Source organism: Arachis ipaensis, chromosome B10, assembly GCF_059453495.1.
Source record: "Arachis ipaensis isolate K30076 ecotype BB chromosome B10, ASM5945349v1, whole genome shotgun sequence".
Lineage (NCBI taxonomy): Eukaryota > Viridiplantae > Streptophyta > Magnoliopsida > Fabales > Fabaceae > Arachis > Arachis ipaensis.
The window spans coordinates 136,805,081-136,829,182 of record NC_142435.1 but is presented as its reverse complement, the minus strand read 5'-3'; the positions used below and the strand labels follow the sequence as shown (position 1 = coordinate 136,829,182).

Sequence of the window (24,102 nt, the reverse complement as noted above, 5' to 3'; positions counted from 1 at the left end):
CTCCATCCGATTGATTTCTTATATTTTCTCAGCACACTGAGCAGTTGCTCCTCTTGTTGAGCGGTAAGTTTCTTTGTAATGATAACTGGGAACTTCTGCTTGTCCTCGAGGTAAACATACTTGAGGTGTGGAGGAAGGGGCTTTAATTCTAATTTCTGTTCATAGCTTGGCTCTGGATCATCCGGGGTTGGTGATAATGGTAAAGGATCTTCATTGTTTTCAGAAAGTGTCCCCACACTTGGACCTTGCTCCATGTGCTTCTCTTCCATTTCTTCTTGGTGAATTTCAGCTACAGTTTCATCAATAATGTCGCACTGGAAGATAGAATGATCTTCCGGAGGGTGCTTCATAGCTTTATTTAAACTGAAACTTACTGTTCTGCCATCTATCTCAAAGGAGTAAATTCCTGAGAATGCGTCAAGCTTGAACTTTGAAGTCTTCAGGAATGGTCTTCCAAGCAGGATTGATGATGGTCTTCCTGAGTCATTAGGGGGAATTTCTAGGATATAGAAGTCAATGGGAAATGTGAGCCCCTTAATGCTCACTAATACATCTTCAGCAATTCCAACTACTGTAATAATGCTTTTATCTGCTAACACAAAACGAGCTGCCGACCTTTTTAAGGAAGGGAGCCTCAAAGTATCATATATAGACAAAGGCATTATACTAACACACACTCCTAGATCACACATGCAGTCAGAAAAAATTACACCTCCAATGGTACAGTTAACCATACATGGACTTGGATCATTACATTTTTCAGGTATACCTCCCATTAAAGCAGATATAGAACTACCTAAAGGAATAGTTTCTAATTCATTAATTTTATCTTTATGTATGCACAAATCTTTTAGAAACTTCGCGTATTTAGGTATCTACTAAATAACATCAAAAAGGGGAACAGTTACCTCAACCTTTTTGAATATTTCTACCATTTTGGGGTCAAGTTCCATCTGCTTCCTGGATTTCCTTGCAAGGTGTGGAAATGGGATAGGGATGGCATTACTTGCAGCTTCTGCATCCTTTGATGTTTCATTCTGTGGTTGAGCTGCTTCTTCTTCAACTATGTTTTGCACGTCCTCTTCCTCTTCAGCATCTTCCACTTCTACTACATCCTTAGCTGGGACGTGTTCTGGTGAGCTTGGCTCTTCATGGTTCCTCTCTTGCAGTGTGGTTTCGGACCTTAAAGTGATGGCATTGATGCCACCTTTGGGATTAGGTAGAGGTTGAGAAGGAATTCCACTGGAGCTTGAAGGTTGATTGGTGGAATTAGGTGATGAATCTAACCGGGAGACGAGAGCTTGTAAAGTGGCAGTCAGACCATTTAAAGTAGAGTTCAGCTGCGTCTGCATGTCTTGTTGCCCTTGTGCAAGAGAATGGAGCATCTCATCATTTGATGAGGAATTGGAGTAAGTGATCTGAGGAACCTGTTGCTGGTTGTGTTGGGGCCCTGGGGACTGTCTTAGGTGAAGTGCTCTGTAAGGTTGGTTCTGATTCTGCTGTCTATTGTTATTATTGTTATTCTACCTCTGGTTTCTATTGTTGTCTCTGCCTCCTCTATTATAGTTGTCCCTCTAACCTTGGTTGGAGTTGTCTTGTCATCCTTGGTTATAGTTTCCACCTTGGTTGTAGTTGCCACCTTGTTGATTGTATCCTTGATTTGGGCGGTCATAGAAGTTATGAGTGGCTGCCACAGTGTTGTCTTCCTGTTGGAGCTACATACATTCATCAGTATAATGACTATAATCAGCACAGATACCGCATACTCTTTGTGGAACCAACTGTTGGCTTTGCTGTGGTGGGGGAGGTTGAGCTTTATGTGTTTGTTGTTGGTTTATCTGCATCTGTTTCAGTAGGTTGGTCATTTCACATATGCTCTGGGTAAGAGCAGTAGTTTCAATGCTAGAGGAAATCTCTGCAACAGCTTTAGAGTGGCTACGCCTCTGCCTGTGATTCCTAGTGGACTCAGCTAAGTTGCTAATCAGTTGTCATGCTTCATCTGCGGTCCTGTACTTTTTCAGGGAACCATTACTAGCACCATCCAGTGTTGTCTTATCCTGGGGGTTCATGCCTTGAGTGAAGTAGCTGATCAATACCAGTCTATCAATCATGTGATGGGGGCATACGTCCAGTAGATTGTTGAAGCGCTCCCAATATTCATAGAGAGTTTCAGATTCGCCCTGAATAATCATTGAAATCTCTTTCCTCAATCTATCAGTAACTTCAGCTGGGAAGTATTTTTCCAAAAATTCTCTTCTAAGTGTATCCCAGTTAGTAACAGTCGCTTCAGGTTAGGTGTAGTACCATTCCCTCGCTTTTCCTTCAAGAGAAAATGGGAAAGCAGTTAACAGAATAGAGGTTTCATCTGCACCATGACGCCTAACAGTAGAACAGGCTGTCTGAAAATCCCTAAGGTGCTTAATAGGCTCTTGAGCAGGTAGGCCATGAAACTTGGGCATCAAGTTGATTAGTGCAGTCTTCAGTTCAAAGTCTGCAGCCAGATTTGGATGACGTACTTGATACGGTTGCAAAGTGAAGTCTGGGGCTCCAGCTTCTTGGAGAGTAATCCTCCTAGGTGCTGTCATGTTATCTGCACGTGAATCAACTGAATTAGTAGTAAAAGAGTTTGTCTCGCTCTCAGATGGCGGTTCAGATTCGCCCTCAGATGAGACTGGTGAATCGATAACAATCACTTCACCACCCTCAGAGGCTAACCGACGTCGAGCTCGCCTAATACGTGAAAGAGTTCTTTCAATTTCAGGATCAAAAGCGGCTAAGCTCGGATCAGGCAATGAACGCATCATTCAATGAGAAAGACATATAGCTCATGGTAACAAAATAAAAATAAAAATATGTACACTAATTAATAATCTAGCACACTATTGCAACTCCCCGGCAACGGCGCCAAAAACTGATGGTGGCAGAAATTGACCAGTTAAGAAATTAATAAACGAAATGCGTTGCAAGTACAGTTCTCAACCAGCTAAGATCCGCCTTCTCAATTTAAAAAGGGTTGTCACAAAAATTAGAATTAAAAATACTGGGAGTATGAGTCCCAGGTCGTCTCCCAACGAGTTACAGAAAAGAGTGCTAATTTATTAATTAGAAATTTTTCAGAAGGTTTGAGTTGGATAATGAGTAATTAAAACAATTGTAAATTAAAGCAATAAAACTAAGAATTATTATTAATATAAAAAGCTTTGACTGGGGAATTGATTAATTGGAAGTTCTATCCTTGTTGGAATCTTCTCAAGTGTAATGTAAAGCCGTTGTTGTTTTCACTTAGTTAACCCTTGCTGAGCAAAGGAAAGTCAAGTGATTGGACTGATTCTTATCCACAGATCCTAGTCCTTTCCCTTGGGAAGGTCTAGCATTAGTAGATATAGAATTAGCTAACAATGTTCAATTTAACTAAGCACTTGAGCATTCCAACTCAAGTGTCTCCTCTTAATCAACCCCCATGTCAAGTAGAAAATCTACTCCATTGACATGGAATTAATATTCATAAAAATATAAGAAGACATATTTGAATAAAATAAAATAAAATAGAGATTTAAAATCAATTAAAAGTAAAAGTAACTCTATATATTAATAATTCCAAAATGTAACATACTTATTTGAATAGGGTCAATGATCAACTGAAAAGAGTAAAGGAATAAGGAAACAAACTAAAGTAATAACTTCGACGGAGGTAATGACTCTTCAGCATCCAAAATCCAAAGCAAAAGCATAAACTACTAATGTAAAGCTAATCTCGATTCAGATCTAAAACTAAAAGTAATCCTGATATCGATGTATCTGAATATGTGTGTGGATGCGTGATGAGTCTCTGCATGTTCCCTAGGTTTAGTCTGTGTTTCTGGGCCGAAAACTGGGTTAAAATGCGGCCCGAAATCACCCCCAGCGTATTCTGTTATTTTTGCAGATCGCGCAAGTCATGCGTACGCGTCATCCACGCGTTCGCGTCATTTAGCGATTTTTCTTGTCACGCGTTCGCGTCGTCCACGCATTCGCGTCATTCGTGCAGACTTCAATCCATGCGTTTGTGTCAGGCACGCGTTCGCGTCGCTATGATTTCTTCATTTCACGTGCTCGCATGAGCCATGCGCTCGCGTCAGTGTTCGCTGGTCATCTCCTTAGTTTCTTGTGTTCCTTCTATTTTTGCAAGCCTCCTCTCCATTCTCTAAGTCATTCCTGTCCTATGAAGCCTGAAACACTTAACACACAGATCAGGGCATCGAATGGTATAAAGGAGAATTAAAATACATAATTAAAAGATCTCTAGGAAGCAAGTTTTCAACCATGGAACAATTTTGGGAAGGAATTGTAATATCATGCTAATCATATGAATAAGTGGGTAAAGACTTGATAAAACCACTCAATTAAACACAATATAAATCATAAAATAATGGTTTATCAGTATCCCTCCTTAATGACAAAAGGGGGAGAAAGAAAAATGACTTGAGAAGCTGTTGTTTATTTTGATCTATGATGATGATGTTTGAAGCTGCTGTTTATTACTTGAATTTGTGTTTAAAAATCTGCAGTTTGATCCGGATGTGATGATTGTTTATAGCTTAGCATATGAGCTTGTGAATGAGTAGCATTTAATTAATATTTGGTTTAGCTCTGATTCATGCATGTTTCAAGGTTGACTGATGATTTTTGTGAATTGATAAGAGTCTTGCAAACTTTGACATATGATGTGTCCCTCCTTGATGACAAAAGGGGGAGAAAGCTGAAAATGAATTGAAATAATTTAAATTTCAGGTGATTAGTTTAGTACTCTGTTTGAGTAGTTCTCTGCTTTAAGCACTGCCTTATTTTAATGCTCTGTTTTAGGCACTTACTTGGTTTTAAGCACTATCTTAGTCCTGATTGTTTTGATAATATTCTCTGCTCCAAATGCCTTCTGTTTTAGATCTAAATATGGAGCTAATTTGCTGAAATTTGTTTGAATGATCCGTTTTGAAATTTATGTTATTCTTGGATCAGTTTTTCTTTTTGTGGCTTTATAAAAGTTTATTTTGCTCTGTTTAAAGGATCCTAATGTTTCTTGAAAATTTTCAAAAGGATCACTTACTACTTGATAAAAGGAACACATCATTTCTGTGCATATAGATATTTTTTCTGTGTGTTAATCAGGTTGATTAAAGCACACATTAAGGGAGAGCATATTGAACAAAAGAAAAGGGGAAATTTTTGAAAATCTTCAAAGGAAAGTGCTCTATCCTAATGTTTTCAATTCAGTTTAATAATGTTTATCATAAAGGAGGAGATTGTTGAGTTTAGAGAACTAAACTATGATTAAGATGATGACTAAACATTATTGGGTTATTGTCAAATTGTTTGTGTGATTTGTTTAGTTTAGTATGCAGGAAAATAAGTTAAACAAAAATGGACCAAGAAGCTTGAGATGAAACCCAACCCCCGTATGACCCATGCATGTATAGTTTAGTTCTCTAAACTCAACATTTGTTAATAGTCATAAAAAATGAGGCAATTAATGAAAATTGTCTCTTTTAAAACCTAAATGGAATAGTTTGGTTATTGGATATCATGTTCATGCGTAGTATTAGAACCACTTTACCTGTTTTTATCGGTTAATATAATGTATTCAGAAACATGATTACCCAACTTGTGTACCGGTTCCCTTGCATAACCCATTTGATTAATCAATACTTTATAGTAACATAACCGGTACACCTTTTATAAGAGTCAACTGGTGAGGCGGTAGACCAGAACAATTGATAGCATTCAAAATATTTGGAGTGATTTGATGAACCGGACTTTCTATCGGTAAAGAATTCACAATAATTTCTCACATTGTAAGTATAGTTTATAAACCAACAGAGAATCCTTTCGTACAAAAGTTTGGTTGTCACAAGTAACAAAACCCAATAAAATTTATAACCGAAGTATTTAAACCTCGGGTCGTATCTCAAGGAATTGCAGGGAAGTATGATTTATTATTGGTTATGGAAAAAGGTATATTTTTTGGTTTTTGAAATAGGAAACAAGTAATTTAAATGGCAAGAAAAATAAATTAATAATTATAAAAACTCTTGGCAAGGTATAAGAACTGGAAATCCCATCCTAGTTATCCTTATCATGTGTGATGAGAATTGTTGTTGCTCCCATTTAGTTAACTCTTACTAAATAAAGAAAAGTCAAGTGGACTAATTAACTTGATTCCTCAAGTCCTAGTCAACTCCTATGGAAAGACCAGCTTTAGAGGGATCCAAATCAATCAGTAATTTCCAATTCTCAATCAACCGCTGAGTTTGACAACGCAAGTGTCACCAATTACTCAACCAAAGCCAAAAGGGAAAAATCTAAATTATTTATATCATAAATAGAATAAAACAATCATAAATCTGAAATACCTCAAATTGCATTAAATAGAATATTCAAATCTAACATGAAGAGTTCATAAGCCAATTTGGCAATATAAGTAATTAACAAGTAAAAGCATTAGAATAAATAAAAGTAGAAGAGAAACATAACATAAATTAAAGGAACATTGAACCTGGAATGAAGAAATAACCATAAAATAAGAGAAATCCTAATCCTAAAATCTAAGAGAGAGGAGAGAGCCTCTCTCTCTAGAAAACTACATCTAAAACCTAAAATTGTGTAATCTGAATGTTGTATCCATTGTGTCTATTGATTCCCCCATTCTCTAGCTTCTATTCTATGTTTCTGGGCTTGGATTTGGGCCAAAAAAGGGTCCAGAAATCGCTGGGGGCGACTTCTGTAATTTTCTGCACGTGGCGTCTGTCACGCGTGCGCGTGGGTCACGCATGCACATGGGTCACGCGTGTGCGTCATTTGGAGTTTTTCCTTGTCACGCGTACGCGTGATCGCTGCCATTTTCTTCAAAACTCCATTTTGTGCGTTCCTTCTATTTTTGCATGTTTCCTTTCATCCTCTAAGCTATTCTTGCCCTATGAAGCCTGAAATCACTTAACACACAGATCATGGCATCGAATGGTAATAAAGGATAATTAAAATAAATATTTTTCAAAGCATAGGAAACATATTTTCACACATATCATAAAATAAGGAAGGAATTGTAAAACCATGCAAATTTTATGAATAAGTGGGTGAAGAATTGATAAAAACACTCAATTGAGAACAAGATAAATCATAAAATAATGGTTTATCAACCTCCCCATACTTAAACATTAGCATGTCCTCATGCTTAATTCAAGAGAAATGGAAAAAGAGTGAAGGTAGAATGGTAGAATCTTATGCAATGCAATTTATTCTAAATGCAAGCTACCTAAATGAATCATGCAATTCTAACTACTATCCACTTATATATATAAAGCTTATATGTGATTAAATTGAGTCAAATTTTTCAAGGAATCATATATGCACAGCCAATGCTAAATCATGTTAAAGCACATTCACAATTGAGTTGAGTTAAAAGATTTCACAAACTTGCAAGACAATTAATAATTAAACATGGATATATGGAAATGAGCTATTGAACCCTCACTGGATTTGTATTTACTCTCTAGTCACTCAGTGTTTGGGGTTAATCACTCTATTCTTCCCTAGTCATGCTTTCTAAAACTTTGTTCTTCATCTAACCAATCAACAAATATTTAATGTATACATACAAACATCATGAGGTCTTTTCAAAGTTGTAATGGGGTCAAGGCAAAGGTGAGGGTATATATATAAGGCTAAGTGAGCTATAAATTGAATCCTTGATTTGTCTAAGATCTCACCTAACATATACATACTCTATACAATTTAAAATTATGCCTAGTCTTCCCATAATTTTTCCACTTTCTTATCACATACTCATGTACCAATTTTATTTTGATTTTACCCCATGTGCATTGATTTCTTTACTAAACTCATTATTGGGGTAATTTTGTCCCCTCATTCATTTATTTAATTAAAAGGGATTTTTTTTTTTGAAACATAAACAAAACATATCAATACACATCGTATTTTAATTATTTTGGTTTCACATGAGCATGCTCCCAAATTTCAAATGATTTATAGAGATAAAACCTTCCTATCAACCCAAGTTTCCACAGTTTTCCCACACTTAGTTGATACACAATCTCTATCTTAAGCTAACCAAAGATTCAATTTGGGTTATTAATTTGTTTTTCTGCTTAAGGCTAGTAATATAGTTATAGAACAGAAGGGGATTAAAAGGCTCAAGGGGGCTAACAAGGGTGACATAAAAGGGTAGGCTTATTTGGGATAAGTAAGCAAAAACAAGTAATGGCCTCAATCATATGCAAGTATGTAAATATATTCTATATTGGACATATAGACTGAAACAAAGTAAAGATTGCAAGCATAGAAAAGAAGGGCGAAACACACAGGAATGAAAATCACGGTTAAATGTAACCATGCAATTAAGCTAAAAAACTCACGGGTTGTGTGTTCTTTGGCTCAAAAACCATATATCAGTTATGTATATCATGCAAGTAGAAATCAAGAGTTTCCATTCAACTCAATGTGAATCCTTGAATGGCTCTTATAAAAATAAGTATTTTCTTTGAAAAATGTTGTCAATTAACTAACATTTATTGCTATATATATATAGTGTGTGTGGATTGTTGTGATTCTAAAAAGCTAAAGTTTCTAGTTTACTCTTTTTATTTTCAATTAAACCAATTTATCATATGCTAAAAGGGTAAACTAAACTAATTAATCTATATTTTCTATATCACAACTAATAAGCTAAAAGTGCAAATTAAACTAAATATCTAAGATATGTATAAACCAAAGTACAAAATATAATAAAGTAAACAGAAATACAGTAAAAGAAAATGTGCAAGTATTGAAAGACAAATAAGATAAAATAAAAAATACAAAAAATAAACAAAATAGGATAAAAAGAGTCTGAAAGTAGTTCACCAAAAATAAAGTTCGCCAGAGATGGCGACCTCCCCACACTTAAATAATAGCATCGTCCCCGATGCTCAATCAAACTGGGTGTGAAGAAGTGGCATCTCCGGAAGGATGTGCTGCTGGTGTCTCTGTGGGCTCTAATAGTGATAGTGCCTGAGGCTCTGCCTGTATCGGTGCCTGTGAGTCGGATGGCTGTGTTTGCGGAGGCTCCTCATGCTGGGGCTCTGCCTGCTGGGATGCTGCCTCCTCCTCATGATCATTCGCCTCCTCCTCAGATGGCTCTGATGGTGTGTCAGGCTCGGAGGAGATGTCATGGTGGCCTGATCGGATCATCAACTTTAAATGCTCATAGCATCGTTTGCTGCGACGCTCAGACCTCTCATATTGCCGCTGGTTGCGGCGCTCCATCTGATCCAACCGGTCAAATAGGCGGTGCACGAGGTGGTAGATGGGCTCTGAATCAGGTGGAGGTGCTGTGGTGGTAGCTGGTGCAGCAGGGGCTGAAGGGGCAGAAGAAGATGTGGCTGCCTCAGTGGAGGCAGTGAGAAAGGGTGGTCTGTAGCCCAAATCCTGGAACTTCCTGCTGTGTGGGATAATCTTCTTGCAGTCGGCGGCGGTTGGCTTCTCATCCGCGAGCTCCCAGGGCACCTCAGCTCGGCGGCCCAGCTGAGTAATCAAGTAGGGAAAGGGCATAGTGCCTCGGACATGGACCCTGGTCATATAGCCGGATAAATCTGGGAAGGTACAGGTCCTTGCCTTGCATCACGCACCAAATAAAGGTAATCATGGCAACTGGCACCTCAGTCTCATGAGTGCTCGACATCACGTAGTTACTCAGAATTTGCTGCCATAGCCGAGCCTCATCATTTAGATAGATAATTTTTATTCCCTTTGGGGCCACTGATGACTTGCCCATGACCCATGGGACAGTAGGATCAAGTGCTATAGTCTGCTTCACTGCGTCCCAGTCAAACATCATGAATCTCATATCCTCCTTAGCTTTCTGGTAACCATCTGGCTGATCTGACTTAGGCTGGAGTTGGAGGATTTCTTCAATTGCTTCCTCAGTAACCAGAATCTGCTTTCCTCTGAGCTGCACTGCATCCAGGGTCGTTTTGAAGTAGTTGAAGTAGAATTCCCTGACCCAAGATGCATTGACCTCAGTCAAGTTCCTCTCCAGAAAGAACCAGCCTCTCTGTTTTATCTGTTCTGTAGTGTATTGTTGTAGTTCAGCTGAAATTTTGAGGGCCTTTTCCAGGTATAGGTTCCTTGAAGTTGCGAAGACCGGATACTTGAGTTCACAGTATCTGTTGGTAAACTTGACGGGGTCTGTGGCGGGCACCAACTGATCAGCTTTTTCCTGTGGGGTAAAATTCTTCTCCCGTCAAGAATCATCATGGAGGATATCTAAGATAGTGGTAGAGGATTCTCCTCTCTTTCTTTTGCCTGTGGTTGCTTTGGTTTTCCCTTTGCCTTTTGGGTCTGACATCCTGAAAAGTAGAGGTTCTAGAATACAGTTTATTAAACTAAAGCAGGAAAACAGGTAAGCAAATAGGATTTGAACAATATAAGCATAAATGGGCAAAAGAGGAATAAAATAGCAATATAAGCATGAAGGGAGTTAGATAGATGCAGAAATTTGGACTGTATGTAAGCTTGAAAGTCAAAGAATTAAAATCACAATCCAAGATCTATGATATGCGAAATTCTTGTTTATCAGGAACATCAATAATCATGCCTTGAAATGGGTTGAAAGCAGTTAGTTGAAAACTAATAGAGAAGTTAGAAAGTTAATGCAGTTAAGAGTTAAAAAGTGAAGTTAAAGTAAGTGGCATGGTATTGCGGTTCTTAATTAACAAAAATTGCATAAACTTGAATAACAAGCAACTCACATTCAAGCAGATATTTCAGATAATTGATGATAAATATGAAAATAAAAAAAGTGCAAAATGAAATTGAAATCATCAATCATGCTATTTAATTAATAAGGGAACCAGAAAGAATACGAATGCTAGCCCATTCATCCATGAATTGGCTTGGTTGAAACCAATCAGTACAGAAGTCAAAAGTACCAAGGCCAGTTCATGAATGGGAGTGGAGTGAAACAATTTTGCGGAAAAAATTGGGCAGCATTCCGGCTATATATTGGACGTTCCCGGGTAAAGAACAGCAGCAGAAACAGTTCATATGATAATAAAGTAGTGCAGAAAAGAGTAACAAATAGCAAGTCACATGAATTCAGAATAAACAAACTCAATCTGCAGCAAGAAATGCAATTCAGGTGGAATAGTGTAACAACAGCATTAAACAGTAAAGAACAGCATATGAACAACATCATCATCACATCAGTTTTAAAATTGCGAGACAGATAAAACAAGCAGCAAGAACGGCACAATTATCAGACTTAAATCCACTAACCACATCCTAGCTACCTAACCACCTAAAATCCACTACGATCATGTGTCTCTAACTATCCTAATTTGAACAGGATTTGAAAGATATGCAACTAACTAACTAACTGGGAAAGGAATCGGTGTTCAGCGGAACCTGGTGGGCGCAGTAACAATTTGAACGCAAAGAGAGGGTGGTGGTTCAGGTTGGTGACACGGCGGTGCTGGAAGTTTCGCGGCGGTGGCAGGGCGGCGCAGCGACGGTCCTTGGCGGATGTAGGGGTTGACAGAGGGGGAGGGGGAGGGGGCGGTCTGGGTGGTGGCATTGGGGGTTGGTGGCAGAGGGCTGGGTGGGGCAGCGCGGTGGTGGCTCGGTGATGGGGCGGGGGGCAGTGGAGGGAGGAGGGTGGAAGGGGAAGAAGAGGAAGATAAGAAGAGAAGGGAGGGGGTGGTTCGGCGAGGGTGGCGCGGTGGCGGGGGCGCAGCGTGGCGGGGCAGGGTGGCTAGACGGCGGTAGTGGTTGCATAGGGGCAAAGAGAGTGGAGAGGGAAGGCTGTGAGGGAGGGAGGGGGAAAAAGGGTGACGCTGGGGTTAGGGCTTCCGCGTCGAGGGGGTAAGTAAATTCAAATCCACGCGGACGCGTGGGTCACGCGAACGCGTGGATGAGGCTGAAACGCAACGATGCGGACGCATTATTGACACAAACGCGTGAGTGAGGGATAATGAAAGTGACGCGTATGCATGACGCACGCGTACGCGTCGACTAGAATTGCGCTAAACGCACAAATTCAGCGTCATTTTGGCACAACTCTATTGACACAAACGCGTGAGTGAGGGATAATGAAAGTGACGCGTATGCGTGACGCACGCGTACGCGTCGACTAGAATTGCGCTAAACGCACAAATTCAGCGTCATTTTGGCACAACTCTCTGTTTCAATTGAGGAGGCAATAATTTCCACGCGACGCGTATGCGTCGCCCACGCTTACGCGTGGTATGTGTGAAGTGAAAGTGACGCGTTCGCGTCATTGACGCGAACGCGTTGCCCAAATTGTGCCTAACGCATACCAGCCGCACGATTTCAGCCCAACTTTCTGGGCGTTGGATTGTGACGTCGATTTTGAGTCGACGCCCACGCGTGGCCCATGCGCACGCATGGGGTGATTTTTTTTATGCAGTATGCAGGATGCCGATGCTGATGTCATGAATGATTCTAGGGAAAATAAAATAAAATAAAATGAAACTAAAAACAAACAAAACGAAATAAAATTAAAGTTAAAAAAAGGAACGATCATACCGTGGTGGGTTGTCTCCCACCTAGCACTTTTAGTTAAAGTCCTTAAGTTGGACGTTTGATGAGCTCATTGTTATAGTGACTTGTGTTTGAACTCATCCAGAAATCTCCACCAGCATTTGCAGTTTCAATATTCTCCGGGGTCCCAAACTAGGCACGTAAAGCCTTCGAGCAAGTCAAAGCAGGTTTTCAGGCTCCACGGGTGTTGAATATCAGAATGAATCCCAGGATCCCAAACCTTGCTTTTGTATCCGTCTTTGTCTTGATTTTCATTTTTCCAGCCGGGCGGTACGTAACCTGAATTTCCACTGAGATACCCAAACATCTTCCGAAACTCATTAAATCGAGCTCTATACCAATCCTTGCACTTCCAATCGGAGCGTGGAACTGTATTGAACCTTGGATACCAACTTCTATTACTAACCATCTCCCTCTTACTCTTAAAGCCGCAAAGAGCGCTAAGCTGGCCATCTGTTTCAAGCAAGCCATATTCAAGTGGGAAAGTAAAGATGAAGGCTAAGGATTTTACCCGCTTGAAGTTTGTATTAGGTGGTAATGGTCGCGGAAGAGGTGTTTCCAGTGGTTCTTCAAGCTCCACTTCCTTATAATCCACTATGAATTCTTTCAATTCCTGAAAAATCTCTTCAATTATAACCACGTCTTGGTCAAAGTCTTCAATTTATTCCTCATCACTCAAGTCATAAGTTGGAGGCTGAGAAAAATCTACCTCCACATCATCTTCATATTTGCTCAGGGAAGAATCTTCTAGCCCAAAGAGTTCAATTGTGACTGCAAAGTCATCATTAGGAAAGCTTGGCTTATGATCATCACTACCAAGGAAACTTGCTTCTTGATCTGCTCCGTCCATGTCTTCATAAGATTCATGCCTTGGGGGTTGTGCACTATCCTCCTTAGCATCGGTTGCAAATTCCTTGACAGAATTCTCTACAATTTTTTATTCCCATGGAGGTTTAGCGTCTCCTAAGTCTTCAACCAATTCTTCTTCTTCGATAATTGCAGCTTCCTCTACTTGTTCCAGTACAAAGTCAAGCTTCTTACTGTCCACCGGAGCTTCTAGTGTCTCCTTCGTACTGGGGGCTAATCGATTTATCGCTTGCTCCAATTGATGAAGGGTTGCATAAAATTGGTTCACTGTATCCTTGAGACGATCCTGTGATTCTTGGTTCGACGGACATGGATATGGTGCATATGAAAGTGGTGATTCTTGGGAGTAATTGGATTGGAATTAGGGTGGATAAGGGTTAGGGGCATATGGAGGTGAATGGTTGTGGTTGGCTTGTGAGTATGGTGGTTCAAAGCTATGTTGAGGAGGTAGTTTATAGGCGTATGATGGGGCTTGTTGGTAACCACAAGGGGGTCCACCATATCTATCATCTTGGTACGCACCTTGGAATGACTCTTGACCATAGTAATTTGGTGGAGGTTGTTTGTCACGAAGGGGTCTACCATAACTATTGTCTTGGCATGCATTGTAGAATGGTTGTTGTCCATGGTATCTTGGAAGGTGTTGTTGCCAAAAGGGTTGATCAGATCCTTGTGGCTCCTTCCATCTTTGATTGTTTTGACCTTGATGCATGTTCCTGTTATAGCTTCCATTCCTTTCAACAATATTAGAATTAAACTCAAAGCGACGGGGGTGAGAGCTCATAGTAGCTAATAGAAATTAAAAATAAAAATAAAAACAAATAAACAAGCAAAATAAAATATTTACAATAACCAATAATAAGGCACACAATTGCAATTCCCCGGCAACGGCGCCATTCTTGACGAATCGGACTTTCTATCGGTAAAGAATTCACAATAAATTCTCGCGTTGTAGGTATAGTTTCTAAACCAACAGAGAATCCTTTCGTACAAAAGTTTGGTTGTCACAAGTAACAAAACCCAATAAAATTTATAACCGAAGTATTTAAACCTCGAATCGTATCTCAAGGAATTACAGGGAAGTATGATTTATTATTGGTTATGGAAAAAGGTATGTTTTTTTGTTTTTGAAATAGGGAACAAGTAATTTAAATGGTAAGAAAAATAAATTAATAATTATAAAAACTCTTGGCAAGGTATAAGAACTGGAAATTCCATCCTAGTTATCCTTATCAGATGTGATGAGAATTGTTGTTGCTCCCACTTAGTTAACTCTTACTAAATAAAGAAAAGTCAAGTGGACTAATTAACTTGATTCCTCAAGTCCTAGTCAACTCCTATGGAAAGACTAGCTTTAGAGGGATCCAAATTAATCAGCAATTTCCAATTCTCAATCAACCGCTGAGTTTGACAACTCAAGTGTCACCAATTACTCAACCAAATCCAAAAGGGAAAAATCTAAATTATTTATATCATAAATAGAATAAAACAATCATAAATCTGAAATACCACAAATTGCATTAAATAGAATATTCAAATCTAACATGAAGAGTTCTTAAGCCAATTTGGCAATATAAGTAATTAACAAGTAAAAGCATTAGAATAAATAAAAGTAGAAAAGAAACATAACATAAATTAAAAGAACATTGAACCTGGAATGAAGAAATAACCATAAAATAAGAGAAATCATAATCCTAAAACCTAAGAGAGAGGAGAGAGCCTCTCTCTCTAGAAAACTACATCTAAAACCTAAAATTGTGTATTCTGAATGTTGTATCCATTATGTCTATTGATTCTCTCATTCTCTAGCTTCTATTATGTGTTTCTGGGCTTGGATTTGGGCAAAAAAAAGGATCCAGAAATCGCTGGGGGCGACTTCTGCAATTTTCTGCACGTGGTGCCCGTCACGCGTGCGCGTGGGTCACGCGTGCGCGTCATTTGGAGTTTTTCCTTATCACGCGTACGCGTCAGTCACGCGTACGCGTCGCTTGCGTTTTACGCTAGGCGCGCGTCCACGTCGTCCATGCGTGCGCGTCGCTGCCATTTTCTTCAAAACTCAATTTTGTGCGTTCCTTCCATTTTTGTGTGTTTCCTTTCTGTCCTCTAAGCTATTCCTGCCCTATGAAGCCTGAAATTACTTAACACACAGATCACGGCATCGAATGGTAATAAAGGATAATTAAAATAAATATTTTTCAAAGCATAGGAAACATGTTTTCACACATATCATAAAATAAAGAAGGAATTGTAAAATCATACAAATCTTATGAATAAGTGGGTGAAGAATTGATAAAAACACTCAATTGAACACAAGATAAATCATAAAATAATAGTTTATCATTATTGTATTTAACTTCGGATTCCATGTTTCCTCCTGAATAAGAACATTTAATTATTTTATTTTAAATAAAACTCATCTCATTGCCAAACATGAATCACTTATATATAGGCTCAATCTTTCATGACATCAAATTCTCAGTCGAAAAATCTTGTTATTTGTAATTTCTTCAAATTTATTGAAATTGGAATATCATATAGCGTGTTGAAACTTGTAAGTGTTGATACTATGCCTTGATGGATGGTGGTTGGTAAAAGGCTAAAAGGGGAGGATGCAAAACTTGTCCACATTCCTCAACCAAAAGGAAAGCCAATGAGGTTAGGTGATGATCAACCTTATTTTTCTCTTCCCTTTTTTTCTGAGACTTGACTTTAATGTACTTTTATTTTGTTATAGACTTGCATAGTGTTTTGATATTATTTACTTCAAATTTCAATGGAATTAGAACATTCACAGTTCACAAGTGTAACTGTCTCACGTCTCAATATGGTTTCACTAAAAGCGTCAAATATTTCTCTAATATAAATATATAAAATGGTAATTGTTTGAGTTATTTGCTGGGTCAACATAATGATTTCTAGGATTACCAACATACCAATGGCTTGGGCGTTGAAGCCTGAACTATCAATAGGAGAAAGAAACAATGGGTAAAATATTAAATTGGTCCCTACATTTGGGCGTAATCCTGTTTTGGTTCTTAAAGTTTAAAATATCCTATTTGAATCCCAAAAAGTTTCATTTAGTTTCAATGTAGTCCCACTGTGAGATCAAAGTTAAATAATTAACGAATGCCCTACATGACAGCAATACAAGAATAAGGTCGATAATCTGGAGAATAAGTACAAGCTCCAGAGGCACAAAATCAATCGTAGATGCATCAATACATTTATTTATCATTTTTCTTACAATTTAAATGAAATATTTTCTATAGAACTAAGGAGAATGACAAATAAATATATTGATGCATCCACGATTAATTTTGTGCCTCTGGAGCTTGTACTTATTTTTCAGATTATCAATCTTGTTATGTAGGACATTTTGTTAATTATTTAATTTTAACCTCACAGTGGGACTACATTAAAGCTAAATGAAACTTTTTTGGATTCAAATAGGACACTTTAAACTTTAAGGATCAAAACAGAATTATGCCCAAACGTAGGGACCAATTTAATACTTTACCCAAGAAACAATTCTAAAAAGAAATGGAGAAATTGACTATCACCTTAAATTTGGTATTATCAGAGTTGCAGTAACAAAGCTGTGTAATATAAACTCAACTGATGTTATCCTGTGTATTCTACAAAATATATCTTGTCTCTAAGTTAGATGCTGTCAATCTCTCTTCTTATCATTCCCAATATATTCTTTTCTACTCTGTACTGCCACCCTGGAACAACCAGCCGACCTTCCCTCAGATGATGGAAGATCAGAATCTTCTTTCTCACCCTTTGTTGGCATGCTTGATTCTTTAGGTGCCTCTGAATTCCTGTAAGTTCCAAACTCAAAAATGACTTCGGATGAGGAAGAACTCCTGGACTGCTCAGAGATATTGAAAGAGACAGGCTCCTGGGCTTCTGACATGCTTTCCTGGCAAATGTTTGGAAGAACTGGGAATTCTTCATTTGCAAGCTCAAATGACCTTGAATTGCCACTTGCATCAGGTGTCTCGTCGGAATGAACCTCCTCAGATGGTTGCTTTTTCTGAGGTGATTTGGGTGATACGCTATGCTTCGCAGGACGATATCTCCTTGATTTGTTCCCCTTTATGCGCATATCCCATTGGGAGTTATGAGCCTGCATGATTCAACCATGTTGGAGACGACATAGTCAGTTATCATAATGTAAACAGATACAGAAAAGTTTGACACGACAGTATATACCACGTCAGGTATGTATGTGCCAGTTCCTCGTGATTTTCCTGTTTCTTCAAAGCTGTAACTAGCTTGTGAAGCTTTCGGACAATAGAATGTTTGTGTTGAGCCATATACATCAGTCTGTGCTGGGGCATATACATCAATCTTTGTAGGGACATATACATCATTTTGAATTGGGGCATAGACATCTGTGCTTCTTGGGACATATACATCGGTGTGTATTGGTACATATAGGTTACTACTCCTTTTATAAGACACGTTCCAGTTTTGCTGCGTCAATACCGCATGGATGTCAGCCTGAGCAGCTGATAATGGTGTGCTTGGATATGCAGCGAATGGCATGGCATGCTTACGATGCAACTGAACATAGCGTAGAGCACCATAGTAACTTTCACAATCTCCAAGGAGGACAGATTCTTCAGATCTTCCAGTACCAAATGCAGGAACAGGAACTTCTATATCTGGCCTTTGTCCTTTCCCATTTCTGTCCAAAGTGTTCATGAAAAACCCCTCTAGTGCTGCACCCATCTTTTCTCCTGGTAGTGTAAGGATCTCCTTAAGTTTTCGGGCACCGAAGGATAGAGCAAATCTAATTCGATGCAAGTTTCCTGCAGGTAATAAGGTTGACGACTAAGCGAAAAGAAGTAAGCAATTTGAAAGAGTAATAATTAAATATGTGGACTTTCATGAAATTTAGTATAATTATTTAGGCATCATATATAAAAATTTATGTCACCAATAAATATAAACATCTATAAAGTTGTTTGAGCAAGTGATGCCAAGACCTTAAAATATCATGCAGGATGAAATCAGCCCACAAGTAATAAATGCAAGCAAAAATATGCCTTGTAGTAATAACTTGATGCTTTAGTGGCTCATATTACCTCGGCTGACACTACGGCCTAGGTTGTTGTCATTTCTTAGAGGATCCAAAATGTTCATATGCTTGGTGGGAAATTCATGGGTTGTAGTCTCGTATGTTCTTGCTGATATAGAGCACATATCTCTGTACTTTCTCAGAAACTCTTTATTGAGCAAAAAACCATCCCGCTCACAGTCTGGTGTCTCTGCAAAAATCCCAATTAAAATCCCATAATTGGGATTATCAAGTACTGAAGATTAAGAATAAATAATCCCATCAAGTCATACATAAATCCAATTGCTAATGTGCTTCAATAACACTTATGACTTACCATTAATTTCTGGAAGTGAAGATAAGGCCTTAGGACCATCTACACTGACATAATCACTTTCCCAATCAAATGCACTGTAGTAGTCCAAAAATCTGTACAGCACCTGCTTGCAGTAGCAGTCACTCGGTTTCTTCTTCCCGTTTATCCAAATTGAAGTGGTGAAAGGACCAAATCAAAACTGATGCAAGATTGATTCATACCTCTAGAGGACCACGCACTGATGAATGATAACGATTGATAATGTACAAAACTAGTGTTTCCAATGCATATGTTGATAACAGGCCATGGTGCGCACCAAGAATTCGGCTCTCATAATAGCACCAAGCTTTGATTAAGATAATACTTCGTTTGAAAAGATGGTTTTTCCCAACAAGTTGGTCAACCTGAGATTTTTTCCCACAAACAAATCAATTAAAACTAGCAAATCATAAATATCAAAATTCAAAACAGGGAAATAGCTGAATTTAATCAAATTTGGTTGAAATTTGTGAGAGAAACAGTTAAGCAACAACCATTCGCCAAGAAAATGCTTGGACAAGGAATGGAAAACAAACCAAGCACCTAAATGATTGAAGACAATCAGTTTTTTGGGAGAGAATTTTCTATGGGATCATTCATGTTGGTTCTAAGTTCTAATTCTGCTGCAGTGCTGCCCGAGAAACACAGTTTAAAGCAACCAGTACAACAGTGCAGAGAGGGAATCAGAAGCAAAATAAATATATAAATGCATATCATAAAGATGAGCTCAAAATGTCATAATAATAAAAACATTAAAACGGGCAGAGTGCATATATAAGTTTGATATAAGTGAGAGTTACAGTATGGCATAAAATTTCATATTCACTAGAAAGATAAGCCATTGAGAGTTCTCCCTTAATGATCAGCTTTTACATAACTGTAAAAATTTACAGTCACGCGCAACCATGAAACTATCATATAGACCATATTATGAAGACATCAAACAATATGAATAGTCGTGACTTGGCTTAAATTAGACTTTACCTGCTCCAAAAAGCGCAGAGCATAGAGTCCAGCCATCTGATTGAACGAGATATCAACCGCAATATCTTTTACTGTGCATTTTACAACCTGGACCTGCAGTCCATCATCCAAACATCAAAATGAAGTAGGGGCATTGTACAAGCCCACCCTCACTTTCTTGTGCAAATTTCAACTTTAGAAAAATGAAGAACAGAACCAACTAGGTCAAAAGAGGTTTTGATACCATATTGAGGACCAACTATCCTAAAAGCATAAGGCATTAGGTAAAAGACTCATGAAACGAGTTCACATCTAACATGGAGAATTTTAGTTTTTAATATCTTAAGAGAAACAGAAAACTCACAGTGCAGATACTCTATACCAACATGATGTAACACTCCAGAAATAATGGATTACCTATGAAACTGTAAGAAACAGTACAGGTATTCTAGCATCTATCTAACAGGCAAAGGCACCTCTAAGTTAAACCCTGCATCTCTTGCTCTCTCTGAGGCAAAGGTACAAAGTTATTATCAGTTTCCTCATGTGTCAATGCATTTATAATTAGCAAAAGCAAGAAACAAATGGTAGTTTACCATTCCCTCTTACAGACAAATAGAATCAAGCCTCACATATAGCATCCATCTATAAAACGAATGCTTAAAATCTTATTAAGCTTATTCCATGAACACAGTTAATTAGTAGACATTAGAGACTGACGTGGGGAAGATAATGAAGGCCTCGATAATTGAACCTCACAAGCAAGCCACAGAAAATAGAGACCTCGTATGGTTAAACCAATATCAATACATACAAAATGAACCAGAAAAGAATCAGAAAACTTGCTCTAAACCTGTGCACGTATATGCTGTACGTCTTTCACTTGGAATTCAGTGTTGTCACTGCTTTCAAGTATACTGAATACTGTTTGGGCCAAATCCTCCTCAGCATTTTCATGACCGAGAGCTGTCAAGTCAATATCCCCATCAGGAAGATAGGTTTTTAGTGGGACTGAACCAAATGTGAAGACCTGTAGGTGGCCCATAAAAGGGGTAAAAAATTCATATGGTCACTGCTATAATAACTGTATAATTTATAATCATGATGAAATCAACTTAATACCTAAAAGCTTTGAAGCTTTTAAATTAAAAGTAATGACAAGTCAACCAGAACCAAAAAGTAGGTTAAAAAAATCATCTATATTTGGAATTGAAGGGAAATCTTTTAATAAATTGGGTCCAATGACTCTAATCCCCAAGTCAACAAATGGTCTTAGGATCCACAAGCAAAGTTTATGCTGATAGGGAAAAATATGTTCAGGCGTGCTGTGAAATGATAAATTTCTTTTAATGAGGAAGTGTACTGTTTAAAGGGAACTGAACAAAAATAGCATGGAAAGTTGAAGAGAAGTGGGTTCATATTGATCATCAGACTTGCAAACTACAACTTTATCTTCCATGGTTTTAAAGGCTATTTTAGATATTGAAAAATATCGGGAGAGAAGTCAATCTAGTGATCTAAAGTAAGATAGCAGCATACCAGGGCATAAAAGAAAAAGAAGGTTGCCGTAGCCTAATAATAATAATCAATTAAAAAAATGTACAATGACTTCTAGATTTAGAAAAAAATCATAATAGAAACTAACTGTTCTTAAAAGGAAAAGATAGGATAACCGAACATCCCTAAACAGAACAGAGATCAAAGAACGTTCATAGGACAAACAAAATAGATCCGACGCATACGAATCACTTAGAGCAGCAAGCACTAAAAAAGAGACCCAACTAACTATGAGGATATAAAGGCAATAAATTAAAAGAAATGGCCAAAGGTACTACAATAAAAATCACAAATATGTAAATTCAGTAAAAAAAATTCAAAATATTCTAACCTCTGCTCCGTAGTAACCAGTAATCAGCCTCTGGACATATCCAATAATCTCCTTTCTATTCACCTCAGAAATTACATTTGGTTGGATTATACACAGTATCTCTTGGGCCCTTTCTTCAGCCATCAGCCACAGTTCCTCATCAATTGATAGTGGTTGTTCATTAGGCAAGGATGAAGGAAACAAATTTTCTTGTATATCTTCCATCATAGCTGCATATACCAGAACTCAGATATCTTTCTAATGAAACCTAGACAAAACCAGAAAAACACAAAATATCAGCATTGAATACAATCACTACACATAAAACAGCAAAACAGTACCTAAAATTGAAGATCTTTTCATAAGAAAAGTTACGAAAACAGAAATAAATTAGCCAATATACGTTCGTTTTGACCAATGCTAAGATGACAGATATGTAGCATTTGGTTCCTATCCTGCGATCGAAAGACCAGTGAGACTGTAGAGACGCATCACCGGCATTCTTTCTTTCGGAGGTACAAAAATTGGTGTGAAAATCATCCCCAAGACATGTCTCCTGTGTCTCTCTGTCTTTTAAGTAGATAAATTATCTTAGAATTATCCCCAAATAAGAACAATTCTTCTAAGATTTGGTCTCAAGAGTCCAAACACTTCTATCCTAAAAGGGAATGATCTGAAATTTTATAGGCGAAGTCACCCAAACTATCCATCACTCTTCACCAACCCAAATGCTTGCTCAAAGACAAAATGGAAAGAGAAAAAAATGACAAATAGAGCAATGACAAATATGGAAAAACAATTATCATGAGAAAAGTCATCAAGCTTTTATATCACAGTTTACCATCATATTGTAACGCCCAAAGCATTTAACTTTATTAATTTCATTGTTATCTCTTAGAGAAATAGGTAAAGTATATTTTTTTTTGTCCTTTATCAAAAGTTTCAAAAATAATCCTATGTTTTATTTTGTTTTAATTTTGTCTAAAAAATTTTTTATTTGCATCAAATATACCCGGAAAACTAAATTTTCAAAAAATTTAAGATCAATCTACCAATAATGCATAAAAATTATGTTTGATTTGCTTATGTTGAGAGTTATTCTCTAGAAATTATTGTTAAATTGATCTTAAATTTTTTGAAAAATTAATAAATATATTTAATACAAATCCAAAACTTTTGAGACCAAATAAAACTTAGAGATATTTTTAAAATTTTTGACAAATTTCGGGATAAAAAAAAAAAGTATACTTTACCCGAAAGAAATTTAACGAAAAGGAAGACTTCAAAAGTAAAAAATGGTAGAACAAGGATAAAAATCAATTAAATTAAAAATGTCCTAAATAATTGAAAGATGTGATCCTCATCAATAATTTTCAAAAAAAATCCTGCAGTAAAAACATTGGTGATAAATTCATATCATATAATTCACTTTTTCGCAACAGTTACACAAAGATGAACACATGGAGCAAAATGGAAAGAAAGGGAGGAGGAGGAGGTGTACCTGCCACAAATCACCACTGGAACCACCGTCCACTACCGCTGCTGCTCCTCTCCGTCGTCGCCCCAGTACCACCGCGGTTCGCTGGTGCCGCCGCTGGCTTGGATTCGCGTCGCTGTCGTTGCCGCTTGGGGTCATGCCAGCGCCGCCGCGGTAGCGGCCTTCCTCTGCTTGCGTCGCGCCGCCGGCGTTCTACCCGTCGCCTCACCGTTCTCCTCCGTGTCTTGCTGCGCTTTGTTTCTGATGATAGGCATTTACCGCAATTGGCCATTCACTTTGCCTCTTCTTCTTTCTTTTATGTATCTTATCTTATCTTATTTATTAATTAATTAATTAATTTATCTTTGGTTTTCTTGTTTTTATCTTTTAGGTTTTGCTATGAGAATTAAATACCAAATATATAATTTAGTAAAATTAATAAAATCTACAGCTGGCATAAAATGAAAAAATCTGCTAAAGTGAATTTTTTTAAAAGTAATCAATAAAAAATTAATTACTAATTAAATTTTTTTATTTTTATTATGTGTGAATTTTACATTTTGATTTAAGATTATTGGACTTTTATTTTTTTAATTTTTATAACTTTTTATTTTAGAAAAAATTTAAAATGATAGTTTATAAAATTTAGAAAATATTTAATAATAAAATTAAAACACATAACTATTGAATTATGAAAAAGAAAATTAATATATTTTAGATTTAATTATTCTGTTGGTCTCTATAATTTCACCAAATTTTTAATTAAGTTCTTATACTTTTTTTTTCTTTTAATTGGGTCTATACACTGTTTTTAATTTTGTAATTATATCCTTTTCAGGTTAAAAATGTTAAAATTAACATAATATTTTTATTAAAATACATGCGGTCAAAAATTTAATTAAGTTTTTAATAAATAC

The 24,102-nt window shown here is 37.5% G+C and overlaps 1 protein-coding gene and 1 non-coding gene across 3 annotated transcripts; one reads left to right on the top strand and one right to left on the bottom strand.

Annotated features, from left to right (window-relative positions):
* The first annotated feature begins 2,109 nt into the window (after window positions 1–2,109).
* On the top strand, window positions 2,110–2,213 carry LOC148581848 (small nucleolar RNA R71). Its single transcript, XR_015895692.1, has one exon. It is a non-coding gene; the product is annotated as a small nucleolar RNA R71 (small nucleolar RNA).
* Window positions 2,214–16,988: 14,775 nt separating this feature from the next.
* On the bottom strand, window positions 16,989–23,541 carry LOC107623230 (uncharacterized). 2 transcript variants are annotated; one of them, XM_016325415.3, is made up of 9 exons: window positions 23,210–23,541; window positions 21,730–21,976; window positions 20,695–20,871; window positions 19,863–19,955; window positions 19,061–19,243; window positions 18,861–18,963; window positions 18,552–18,734; window positions 17,674–18,275; window positions 16,989–17,587 (listed from the first exon to the last, which is right to left on the bottom strand). In XM_016325415.3, the coding sequence occupies exons 2-9, from the start codon at window positions 21,934–21,936 to the stop codon at window positions 17,126–17,128; spliced, it is 2,010 nt and encodes a 669-aa protein (XP_016180901.1). In that variant the 5' UTR covers window positions 21,937–21,976; window positions 23,210–23,541; the 3' UTR covers window positions 16,989–17,125. The 2 variants fall into 2 exon arrangements, with proteins under 2 accessions (XP_016180901.1, XP_088339906.1); XM_088483780.1 differs by lacking the exon at window positions 23,210–23,541 and adding an exon at window positions 22,112–22,529.
* Window positions 23,542–24,102: the final 561 nt, after the last annotated feature.

Bases quoted from the DNA above. Each gene is read 5' to 3' on its own strand.
- LOC107623230 (XM_016325415.3), bottom strand. From the start codon at position 21,936: ATGATGGAAGATATACAAGAAAATTTGTTTCCTTCATCCTTGCCTAAT. The intron at 20,872-21,729 runs GTTAGAATATTT...GGCCACCTACAG, and splicing joins CTGGTTACTACGGAGCAGAG to GTCTTCACATTTGGTTCAGT. The intron at 17,588-17,673 runs GTATATACTGTC...TGAATCATGCAG, and splicing joins GCACATACATACCTGACGTG to GCTCATAACTCCCAATGGGA.